Source organism: Giraffa tippelskirchi, chromosome 1, assembly GCF_054371585.1.
Source record: "Giraffa tippelskirchi isolate mGirTip1 chromosome 1, T2T-mGirTip1v1.2.pri, whole genome shotgun sequence".
Classification (NCBI taxonomy): Eukaryota; Metazoa; Chordata; class Mammalia; order Artiodactyla; family Giraffidae; genus Giraffa; species Giraffa tippelskirchi.
Window position 1 is genome coordinate 43,462,467 of NC_137275.1, and position 12,395 is coordinate 43,474,861.

The 12,395-nt window shown below is 44.3% G+C and overlaps 1 protein-coding gene across 6 annotated transcripts in view; it reads right to left on the minus strand.

Moving 5' to 3' along the window:
- The window catches only part of PDGFRA (platelet derived growth factor receptor alpha), a 48,913-nt gene that overhangs the window by 8,498 nt on the left and 28,020 nt on the right, over positions 1-12,395 (minus strand). For all 6 annotated transcript variants that reach the window (XM_081509138.1, XM_081509408.1, XM_081509500.1 and 3 more), the window contains 10 exons: positions 11,290-11,394; positions 10,800-10,910; positions 10,386-10,539; positions 9,203-9,369; positions 6,243-6,358; positions 5,750-5,872; positions 4,708-4,819; positions 2,962-3,061; positions 2,746-2,851; positions 1,221-1,462 (listed from right to left, as the gene is read on the minus strand). In XM_081509138.1, the coding sequence (XP_081365264.1) occupies positions 1,221-1,462; positions 2,746-2,851; positions 2,962-3,061; positions 4,708-4,819; positions 5,750-5,872; positions 6,243-6,358; positions 9,203-9,369; positions 10,386-10,539; positions 10,800-10,910; positions 11,290-11,394 (1,336 nt within the window). The remainder of the gene's footprint in view (positions 1-1,220; positions 1,463-2,745; positions 2,852-2,961; positions 3,062-4,707; positions 4,820-5,749; positions 5,873-6,242; positions 6,359-9,202; positions 9,370-10,385; positions 10,540-10,799; positions 10,911-11,289; positions 11,395-12,395) is intronic.

Consider the following 12,395-nt stretch of genomic DNA (forward strand, 5'->3'; position numbering starts at 1 on the left):
ATCAGAGAAATGCACATCAAAACCATGAGATATCACCTCATGCCTGTCAGAATGGCTATCATCAAAAAGACAAAAAATAATAAGCGTGGCAAGGATATGGGAAAAAGAGAACCCTAGTACTTTGTTGGTGGAAATGTAGATTAATGCAGCCACTACGGAAAACATTATGGAGGCTCCTAAAAAAATTAAAAATAGAACTATCATGTGTGTGCTAAGTCGCTCCAGTTGTATTTGACTTTGCAACCCTGTGGACTGCAGCCCACCAGGGTCCTCTGTCCATGGGATTCTCCAGGCAAGAATACTGGAGTGGGTTGCCATGCCCTCCTCCAGGGGATCTTCCTGACCCAGGGATAGAACTCATGTCTCTTATGTCTACTGCGTTGGCAGGTAGATTCTTTACCACTAGTGCCACCAGGGAAATCCCCCAAAACTACCATATAGTCCAGCAATTCCACTTCTGGGTATTTATCCAAAGAAAATGAAAACACTAATTCAAAAAGACATGCACCTCAATGTTCATAAGAGCATTATTTACGATAGTCATGATATGAAAGTAAGCTAAGTGCCCATCAATAGATGACTGGATAAAGAAGATACAGTACATATATATACATAATGAAACATGACTTAGCCATAAGAGTGAAATCTTGCCATATGCAGCAAAATAAATGGACCTGGAAGGTATTTTGCTTAGTGAAGTAAGTCAGACAGAGACAAATACCATATATTTTCACTTATATACAGAATATAAAAAAACAGAACAAATAAAACAGAAATAGATTCACAGATACAGAGAACAAACTAGAGGTTACCAGAGGGGAGAGGGGTGGAGGGAGGGGCAAAGTAGGTGAATAGGATTAGGAGGTACAAACTACCAGTTATAAAATAAATAAGTCACAGCGATACAATGTACAGCAAAGGGAATATAGTCAATATTTATAATAACTTCATACAGCATGTAATCTATAAAAATATTGAATCACTATGTTGTACACCTGACACTAATAAATATTGTAAGTCAACTACACTTGAGTGTAAAAGAAAAACAATTTTTAAAGAATCATCTGGGAAGCATTTTCAAAACTAAACAGATCCTTTGGGGTTGGGGTTCTGCCACTGGCTCCCCCAAAACAGACTGACCAGACCACTGGGAGGGCCTCATGGGGGCAATGGCTCCTCCCCTTCAGGTGTCGGCGGAAGCTGGCATTGGGAGCTCCTACCTGTGTCTGTTCCTCTTGCCCAGGTCTTCCTCCTCAGGAACAGGGTCGATGTCAGGGAGAGGGATGATGTAGCCACTATCTGCACTCAGCCTCTGCTCGTCGAGGCCACCCTCCCAGTCCTTCAGCTTGTCTTCCTCGTTTTTGTAGGTGACACCGATGTAGGCATTGTCAGAGTCCACGCGCATGCGTGCCACAGCGGGATGGTCACTCTTCAGGAAGTCCAGGTGGATCTTTTCATAACTCTGAAAACATTGACTTCACATAGTTACTCAAGGGTTATTGACAGAACTGCAAAAGAGAATGCAGATGCCAGAACTTACTATTGTTTAACTGTCTGTGTTTCCAAACAACCTCACAGATGTGGGGTTTGGACCACTGAAGGACAATCAGATGTCAGCTGTCCCCAGAGATGTGGAACATGAAGAAAGGGCCACCACTGGCAGAGATCTTCTGCTGGTAGGTCTTGAGATACCAAGAACCCATTCTGCAAGTCAGTAGTTACTACTGTGTCCCCATACACACTCCCTTCTCTGGAATTAGCATCAACCCTTCTGGTCCCCATCACATAGTCTCTCTGGGGCTTTGATGGGTTCCCATAAGAAGTGACTCGGGCTTCCCCTGAGAGCACCATAGCTGATATTTTCTTGATCCCTATACACTGGAGAAATCGAATTAAAAACTTAGGGATCACTGATCTAAAAAGACTCCATCAACAAGAGCTCCAATCTGTTTCCATCAATACATCTTCACCAACCAGAGTGTCTTTGACTTTCCTATGGTTAATCGCCTTCCTTCCTTCCGCCTCCCTGCTGCCTCACTTATGGCAGATGTAATGGGCAGTGAGATAATCAATAAACAAAAGTATTTAACTTCCAGTTCAGCTAACACTGCTCTTCCTTGAGAAGAAGGAAGAGAAGCAGTAAGTATGGAAAGTCTACATGGCAACTAATCTGAATCTAAGAAATTGAGTTTATTATACCAAGTGTGCCTGGGTTTCCTTCTCAGCATCTCAGCAGAAAGTTGATTCATTCATTACCATATCCTACTTGATTCCATGAAATTACATTTGTTCCTTTGAACAATGCTTCCTATTCCACAAAAAACCAGCTGGAACCACAGATAACAGCTGAGGTTTTTCCTTCCAGTCAGCTGGTAAAAGTCAATTTTGCATGGATTTAAGTGCATCCAAATTAGTGATTTAATGGCTGTGGATGCCCTGAGACTTCTAACTGCACAGTAGCTTCAGATACTCAAACATCTGGAGAATAAAGTGCTTACAGGTGTTGCACACTTAGGATGAATAGGAGCCGTGCAGGAAGGGGAGGGTTTTCATTCATCACTGCTACCAAGGGCCTGGGGAGCACTGCATAAAGTCCCAGCCAATGGACCACACAATCTTTATCCTCCTTTGAAAATGTTCCATTAAAATAGTGTTGAACAGTACTGCTCGCTCACATAACCAGCTATTGTCTCCTCCCCTTGCCCACCCCTTGCCACCCACCCATCTTAAGAGGCCCAGACAAACCTTTTTATATTGTCCAGGCAGCAGATTCTCCACAATTTCACTCAGGTGGTAAAAGGAGGGTCTCTTCTCCGGCTCACTGTTCCAGCACTTCACCATGATCTCGTAGCTGGAGAAGCACAGGACTCAGAGTGGGCATGGAGAGGATGATCAGGGCACCGCCACCCCCACAGACCCACCAGGCATGAACACAGGCCCACAGGATGGGGAGGGGCTCACACTTCACTGGTGGCATGGTCAGGCTTGGCCATCCGGTACCCACTCTTGATCTTATTGTAGAATGTAGAATCCACCATCATGCCAGGGTAGGGTGTGCCACCTGAGAGGCCAAGAAGAAAACAACCAGAGTTGACAAGTGTGTGGCACACTGTTGAAACACCTGGGGTGATACAGCACCTTTAGAAAATGTTTTGGGATCCCCACTTTGAAGTATCAGTTCTTTCAAGGAAATTAAGTGTTACCATCTGCTTGATTTCACAGTCCTGCCCAAATCTTAAATTTAACCAAAAGGGAATGTCCAAACAAACATAGAGGGACACCCCAAAGCCTTGCCTGCATCACACCACTTAACAGTGCACCCTCGAAAACAAACCACAAGGTTGAGCTACTTTAAGGAAATGTTGTAAGCAATTCAGGTCTATCTAGTGGAGCCACAATGAACTGCTATTACTCAAAGGAATTCTATGCAAAACATTTTTAAAAGTTAGCAGGAACTGGTAGAGAATGCCTACTTTCTTCTTTGCTGTGATTAGAAACATGCATTCACGTATTCGTGGATTCATTTAACAACTCTTTAAGTTATTGCTTATGTATTTCCTTTATAATTCTGTTTCTAAATTAAATGTAACCTATAAATCATTTTAAAAATATTTAACCAAGACTTCTGGTTGGTCAAGTCCAGAAACCCTAGCAAAATTCTACACATCTAGAAAGAGCACAGAAGTGTTTTTCAGTGTTTCTGAGTACTGGATCTATGAATACAAAGCAAAATAGAAAATCCAGAGACATTCTGAATCACTGAGGCCAAAAAAGTAATTTTCATCAGAAATGTTCAAATAATTAAGGCAGAAATCTTGAAATGTCTAGCTAATTCTCTGCTTTTAACAGAATATGAGACTCTCAGTTAAGCCACACACTGGGATGATCCACAGTGACATCCATGGAGGAATGAACCAAAACAGAAAAAGGTAACAAGCAGGAAAAGTCCTTCACTATCACATCAGGACAACAGTGGGTTCATGAAACATTTCACACTTTACTGGCCAAGCCCCGGTCAAGTTTAATCTCCTTCCAAAACTACTCCAGGACTCCTTTCTCTTTTCCCTGGGCTTCTATTTCAACTTAAAAGCAGGACCACATAGATTATCACTAAATGTGTAAGTTTTATCTCCCCAGCTGAACTGTCCAAGGTCAGGGTCATTAGTCATACCCTCATAAGGCCCTTAACTGGTGGCATGGGACACCTGTGTTGTTCAGTACCTGGTGCCTGACTGACTGACTGGGAGGTTTCTCCCCTCCAGAATGATGACCAGGAAGGGAGTCCCCATCCCCTTTCCCCCACTGCACTACTTTTCACTGCATATCCATCACCATGAGTAATGGGAGTCAGGGAGGGGGACTCTCCCCTGGTGAACCCACTTAACCCAAAGTCCAAGGTGAAGAAGCGGCTGGTGAGTGGATGTCATCAGGTGCATCTCCAATAGGAGAAAGTTCCTCTGATGTAACCCAAAGGAAAGAGGGAGGCAAAGGCCAGGGGCAAGGGCTCAGCCCCCCAAGACCCCTTCTCATTCTGCTTGGACACAACACTAGCCATTGTAAGTGTACAACATGTTAATCAGCTATATTCCACTTGACTAACACCAGGTATCTTAACACTATTTACATCCCAAAGCTTGAAAAACACAGCGTCTCCCTTCCAGTGTTGTTCCAGAACAACCGAAACAAGCGGAGCTATTGGGCCCATACCAAGGGAAAAGATCTCCCAGAGCAGGATGCCATAGGACCAGACGTCACTCAGCGTGGTGTAGAGGTTGTCAAAGATGCTCTCAGGAGCCATCCACTTCACGGGGAGAAAGGTCTGCAGGGAGGGGGAAGGACATTAAACCCAGCATGTGCAGCAATAACCTACAGCAGCAAAAATAGAAAGGGCTTCTCTTGGAGCTAATAATAACTTGCGCCAGGTACTTCACTTTGCATGAGCGTCTGTACTCCCAGCACTAGAAGAGTGCCTGGCACCTACTGGGTACTCTGTATACATATCTTATGAATGATGGGTGCTCACTCTTGTCTCTTATGCCCTCCCAAGGAGTAACATTCAAAGATATTTAATCCTGAATTTTTATCCCAAAGGTATGAGCCTTAAATGGACCTGTCCCCTATTTTCAGGTGTTCGTAGGAACGAAATTAAGAACAGACTCAGTGAACTGAGAGCCAATTACATTTTTGAACTGTAAGAAACAATAGGAGGAAGAAGGTTCAAATGTAGAACAGAATGACTATCTTTAAGGAAATTGTGCCTCTAAGTTGTATTAACTCAAATGGCTTTAACATTTCAGGGTCACAGACACCATCTGAAAATTTGATAATCTCCAAGGGTGCCTCCTTGGAAATGAATGCACAATTTACATATTAATAGCTAATACTTAGCTGCTTTGTAAGTGCCAGGCACTGTCCTCAGCATTTTACACAAATCCACTGATCTAATGCCCCACAGCAACTCAGAAGATAGATACTGATAACACTTCCCCAATACAGTTGGGGAAACCAAGGTACAGAATGGCCAAGTCATTTGCCCCGAGTCCCTAAACTAGTAGATGCTGAGCTGGTGCTCACACCCAGGCAGTCTGTCTATAGAGCCTGTGGTTTGCCTACTGACCCCTGGAGCCCATTCATGAATGTCATGGACTCCATGTTGAAAGTCCAGGCTGTGAATGGCTAGAAGCAACATCTGCTTTCAGAGATTCAAGTAAGGGAGGGCAAGCATGCCAAATGAGGCAGGGGCACGTACACTGCCTTTGGACACATAGTTCGAATCATGCATGATGTCTCTGGCCAGGCCAAAGTCACAGATCTTCACGATTTTCCCTTGCGCCAGAAGGACGTTGCGAGCCGCCAGGTCACGGTGGACACACTGCACAGAGAGGGAAGACAGGATGGGGGTCAATCCAACTGCCACTGGATAGCATGTCCCCTGCAAGACTGGCCACTTCACAGGGACACTTGGAGGTGCCTGGACACCTCAGGAAGACTCCTTGGCCCACAGAGCTCACCTCGCCCAGGCTTTCAACCCAGTGCCTCCCATGAGGGAGAAAGCTCTGGAGAAAAGTGGACACCTGATCCTGCCGGAGGCCCTGATCCTGCCGGAGGCCCCGCTCACCTTCCAGGAAGGGGTAGCGAGAAGCAATGTGGAAACTGGCTCCTCCACACCTCTCCTTCTACGCTCACCTCACTCAGAGCAAGGCTTGGGTCTAAAGACGTCTCTCTTGTCTGAACACACTTACATTTTTTGAAGCCAAAAACTCCATTCCTCGGGCAACTTGATAGGTAAAGCTCAACAAATCCAACAAAGTCAGGCCTTCCGAGTTATCATCTGAAAGGAGGTTTTTGACTTCTGAGTCTGCAGGAAAAGAATTAAGTGTGTTGGTGCTAGTGGACAGCATGAACCATCGGCCACCTTGACACTCCCGCAGGGCTGGGCCACTCATTAGGCTGCAGAGGCTTGTCCAGAGAACATACCTACGATCATGTTCTCATAGTGTCTAGACCTCACAGGTGAGTGTACACTATGCAGAAATGTCCTCTTTAAAAAGAAATACGGACTTCCCTGGTGGCTCAGTGGTAAAGAATCCACCTGCCAATGCAGGAGACACAGGTTCCATCTCTGGTCCAGAAAGATTCCACGTGCCATGGAACAACGAAGCCCGTGTACCACAACTACTGAGTTCTTGCTCTAGAGCCCTAGATGCACAACTACTGAAGTCCGTGCGCCCTACAGCCCATGCTCCACAACAAGAGAGAAGCCACTGCAATGAGAAGCCCGAGCACCATGAAAAAGAATAGCCCCCACTCGCTGCAACTTGAGAAAGCCAGAGCAGCCATAGATAAATAATCTTTTTAATTTCAAAAATAAATAAATAAAAAGAAATATATCCTTAAATACATACACTTGGTTTAAATATATATCTCCATAATGACTAGTCTAATAGGTTCTCACACATATTTTGGTTCTTGTTTGGCTCCCAAATTTTCCTTTAGCAAACCCCCTCAGCCACCTTTAAAACACATACCCACACCCACCGACACCCACAACCACACCCACGCATCTTCTATGATAAATGTACATGAAGCCTCTATGAAAAAGCAGCTTCTAGGAATTGCTTTTTCTTTTTAAAGCCACCTTCATAGTACTTGGCTTACTTTATGAATGAAATTAGCCACCAATCAGGCTAGAGTAGCAATCTTAAAGCTCACTGCCAAAGACTTTGCGTGTAGTTCCTTTCTCTGTAACTTGCCCACTTTCCCCAGTTGGTCCCGCCTGGAAGGGTCCCAGGGTTTTCGAGGAAGGAGGCAATCTAGGCCAGCAGCTCTCAGCACTTTTTGAAAAAGCTCAGGCAAGTACAGAGTAGCTGCAGCCATTCACATTTTTCCAGCCAGAAAGCAATGGTCTGCCTGCCAACCGGGCCCGGGCTAAGCATGAATCAGGTTCTCCTGACATCTGGAGCCAGGTCCGGCCTGGGAAGCAATGTAAACTATTTTTAACAATACAGGAGGGGAGCGGAAGTGTTGGTTCCGACAAGTCTCGTTGGCCAACCTTTTAAAAGGGCTTGGACGTTTACCCAGTTGGCACTGAGAGGTGAATGGAACTTGGAGCTGCAGCAGTGGAAAATATTATTATGTACTACGCTTTGCAAAACAAGCACATTCTTTTTTTTTTTTTTAATGATTGTACCTTTCATTCAAGAACCCTGAAAGCATCCAGAGTACATCAGCGATTTTCAAAACAATTTCCATGGCAGCACAACACCTTGTAGGCGGGACCTACGGGAGGTCTCAGACCCAGTAATACAAAATTATGCACAAAGCATGGTCAGATCTCTCCCGAAGCCTCCTCCCGGCTCCAAGCCTGTGATTAGACTAGAACCCTGCAGGGGCCACCCCCCACCAGATGTGGGGTGGTCCATCTGGTATGGGCATCAGCTAGGCTCCCTGGAGTTTATAAATCAATCAACCCTGCCACATGCTCATCTGCTTTGAAAACAAACTGATCTTCCTTCAAACAACATTCAATAGAAACACCCAACACCCTTGTCAGATAATATAACCTCAAATTGTCCACTTTTCAGTTTCTATCACAAACTGGGCATTAGGAAAGCTAACAGCTAGAGCTATTAAACACAGATATCAGAGATTTATATAACTGAATTTTTAACAATAATATTAGGCATCAATAAAAGATTGCCAGATTTTAATGTTACCAAGTAAGGGTACTGAGAAAAAATAATTACCACCAGACCTTCATTTAAAACAAAAAAGGTATGTTAAATCAAAAAATGAATACTATTATGTCAGAATAAATAATTCTTTAAAATGATTATGTTTTAAAATGTACAATTCAGGGATGCAATGTACAACATTGTTAATATAATTAATACTGCTACATTTTATATATGAAATTTAAGAGACTTAATCCTAAAAGTTCTCATCGCAAGGGAAAAAATTTTTCTTTTTCTTTTATTTTGTATCTATGTGAGAAAATGGATGTTCACTAAATTTACTGTGGTAATCATTCACGATGTTTGTAAGTTGAATCATTACACTGTACACCTTAAATGTATACAGCCATGTATGTCAATCATATCTCAATATAGTCAGACAAAATAAAATTAATAAAATAAAATGATTACACTTAAAATCTGAAAAATTCATTGTATTAGTTCTGTCTTTATTCTTTTCCTTTTTTTCATTCACCAGCCAGGACTTCCCTGGTGTTACAGTGATGAAGAATCTGCCTGCAAATGCAGAGGACATAGGTCTGGGAAAATTCCACATGCCTTGGAGCAACTAAGCCCGTGTGCCACAACTACAGAGCCCTGTGCATCTAGAGACTGTACCCTGTAACAGGTGAAGCCCCACAATGAGAAATCTGCACACGCAACAGAGTAGCCCTCGGTCGCTGTAACTAGAGAAAGCCCACACACAGCAATGAAGACCCAGCACAGCCAAATACAGATAAACAAATAAATAAAAGGAGTTTAACTAGTTTGAGTTCTAGTTAAAAAAATCACAGGCCAGACCTGCAAAAACATGTCACAGACCCAGTTGTGCAGATCTGCAGTTAGGGACCATGTGGCCTAACAGTCTTGCTTTACCAGGCCTGCTCACCACCTTCTGAGTATTCCAAGTATCATATTAAACCACTGGAAGATCTCAGCACCCCAAGCACAAGCAAAGACACCTTTACCTAACATGGATTTCTTCTTATATGAGGCTGGGCGATCATACAGTGCTCTCTGGATGTCTGAGTATTTAGAAACCTCTTTCCTTTCCAGCATGGGGACATACTGTGTAGTGTCAGCTTGTTTCATGTCCATGTAGTCACCATTGTTTTCAAAAGATAAGATAACATAACTGTAAAAACAGAAAAAGAAACCTTATCCAGGGTGTCCCTCTGGAGTGATCATCCAGCACGCAGTAGATGAGGACCAGGTACCCACCATGTGTGAGACAGTGGCGGGCACAGGGGCAGCAGGGGAAACAAAAGCACAACCACCCGCATCCTTCACATGGGTGGTCTAGTCGGGCAGATGAGCATTAATCAAGGATCACACAAACACACAGACCACCTCAGCTCAACTCTGTCTTTATTCTGTTTTTCGGTTCACAGGTCACAAAGCTTCACCACGTGACCAAGTGGCTTGGACAGATGATTCCTTCTACTCAATAAATTTAACACCAACTTGGTATCCATCGAGTAATTTAATATGAAGTGAATTCACATACATTCTGATCTTGCAGAACATCATATCTACAGCGATCTTTTCAGTCACTTTAGATGCCTACAGTGGCAATCATCACTTCACTGGCCTGACTGATATGCCAGGGTTCAGCAAGGACCAGAGTCTCAAACTTGTAAATCCTCAGATAGTTTCTCACAAGATATGAGCACTGAGGCATCCCCAGCCAGAGATACATTTGGAGGTCTGAAGTGGACCACACATAAACAGCAACTGGCTCCCAGGATGATTTCGACTCTTCCTCTCATTCAAACCTATCAGCAAAGCTTTCCTCAACATGATATCCTGTCTAAAACACCTACAGGCACGGGGTATCTCTCAGCACCACGTCACGGGGTGACAGAGCAGGATAGTTGACTTCAAGTCTTGCTACCTCCTGGCCCTGAATCTATAGACACGACCTCCATCAGGACATGGGTTGTCTCCATTGGTGAGGCTCATAAGACATTTCCTCCCTGCAGGAGGAAATGGCAACCCACTCCAGTATCTTTGCCTGGAAAACCCCATGGACAGACGAGCCTAGTGGACTACAGTCCATGGGGTCCACAAGAGTCAGACACGACTGAAGTGACTGAGCACGCACGCACACATAAGACAGTGATTCGCAGCAGCGTCTGTCTCTGCACCTACCTTCTTGTGCTTTCGTCAGCCGGGTTCAATCCAAAAATGTCCAGCTCTTTCTTTGGCTTCTCTGGATGGTGGCTCAGGAAGCTGTCCCTATTCTTGTGCAAATAGTTGACCAAATCCCCATAGAAGCAGTACTCAGTGATGATGTAAATGGGGCCTGTGGGGTCCAAAACCAGTTGGAGATGAGCATGAACATGAAGAACAGAGAAGTCATGAACTTACTGTACCTACAGTGGTAAAAGACACTGTTCAAGAACAAGGAGCTTCCCTCAGTGGAACTCAGTCCACAACCCCATTCAACAGACTGACATTTGCTGGCATGTCTGGAGGTATAGCATGGGGGATTAAAAAGCCTGGACAGTCTTCGCAATGGTAGGTGTTCTAGGAAAATCCTCACTCTCAGGTGAACAAGCCTACCTGACTTGGTGCAGGCGCCCAGCAAGTTCACAATGTTTAAATGCGGCCCCAGGTGGGTCATTATCTTCAGTTCAGACATGAGAGCTTGTTTTTCACTAGATCTGGCTGTGGCTGTTGAAGAAATAAATCATACATCAGTTTAACTGAACTATTTATTTCCCAGAAAAAGCCAAAAGCATGGCTAACCCTACAACTAGGTATCATTTTATTTACCAACAGTCTCAAAGGGAAGTGGCTAGTAACTCAGTCTACACATTAATAACTTATCCCAAGTCTGCAGGGTAAAAAGAAGCTACTAAAAATAACTCTTGATTTTCCAACATGTAAGTGACAAGAATCTCTAAATAAACCTCACTGACAAGTCTAAATACGCAAAAAACCTAGAGTTGAAAGAACCAAGATCTAGTCCTAAATTTTACATTTACTGGCTGTGTGATTTTTGAGTTTAATATCTCCATGTTCAAGAAATCTCCAGAAAAGGGGCACTTACGTTTTAGCATCTTCACTGCTACTTTCATGACAGGTTGAGACCGACTTAATCCATAGGCAGTTCCTTCAACCACTTTTCCAAATGCACCAGACCCCAGGATTCGACCTGTGGGCAACCAGAACCATCAACACACACAGAATCAGGCATCTCATCCGATTCATTTACCATGGCCAGCGCTCATGGGTGCACAGCTGGGTGGTGTTTTTCCCATATGGAGAAAGCATAATAACTCCTCCAAGTCATCATGTCAAAGCCAGAATTGAGCCCACAGGGAAGGAAATTAGTATAATTGCTTTTGTCACATAACATTTGCAAAGGAAAGGAAAAACACAGATGGGAAGAAAGGAGTTGCAGCCCTCCATAGTGTGAGCTCTCATCTACCAACTGGAGAGCTGAGCCAAGGCCTGGGCTCTATGGCACGCGTTCTCTGTGGCTCTGGCCCAAACCTCCTGGCTCTCTACCCTTCTGTTTTCTCCACGCAAACAGGGGCACCTTTTGCATCAATAAATCTTCCTCCGCTGGAAGTGAAAGTGAACGTGAAGTCGCTCAGTCATGTCCGACTTTTTGTGCCCTATGGATTGTAGCCTACCAGGCTCCTCCGTCCATGGGATTTTCCAGGCAAGGGTACTGGAGTGGGTTGCCATTTCCTTCTCCAGGGGATCTTCCTGATCCGGGGATCGAACCTGGGTCTCTCACATTGCAGGCAGACGCTTTACCGTCTGAGCCACCAGGGAAGCTTCTCTGCTGGCAATACTTTCCTATTCAGGACATTACTGATTCCAAGCAGTGATGAGGCAAACTTCAGGCTGGCCCTCTTGCTGTCTGTCTATTAGGAAGATCAGGAAGAATTAAAGCTAAACATGCCCAGGAGCACAACACTTTGCCATGTGTTGGAAGATACTAAAGGAAATGGATGCTCTTGTGCCCACTGTTTTTTTTTTTAACTTTTAATTTTGGGGTATAGCCAATTAAGAGTGAAAGTTTCAGGAGAACAGGGAAGGGACTCAGGCATACCTATACGTGTATCCATTCTCCCCCAAACTCTCCTCCCACCCAGGCTGCCACATAACATTGAGCAGAGTTCCCTGTACTCTACAGTAGGTCCT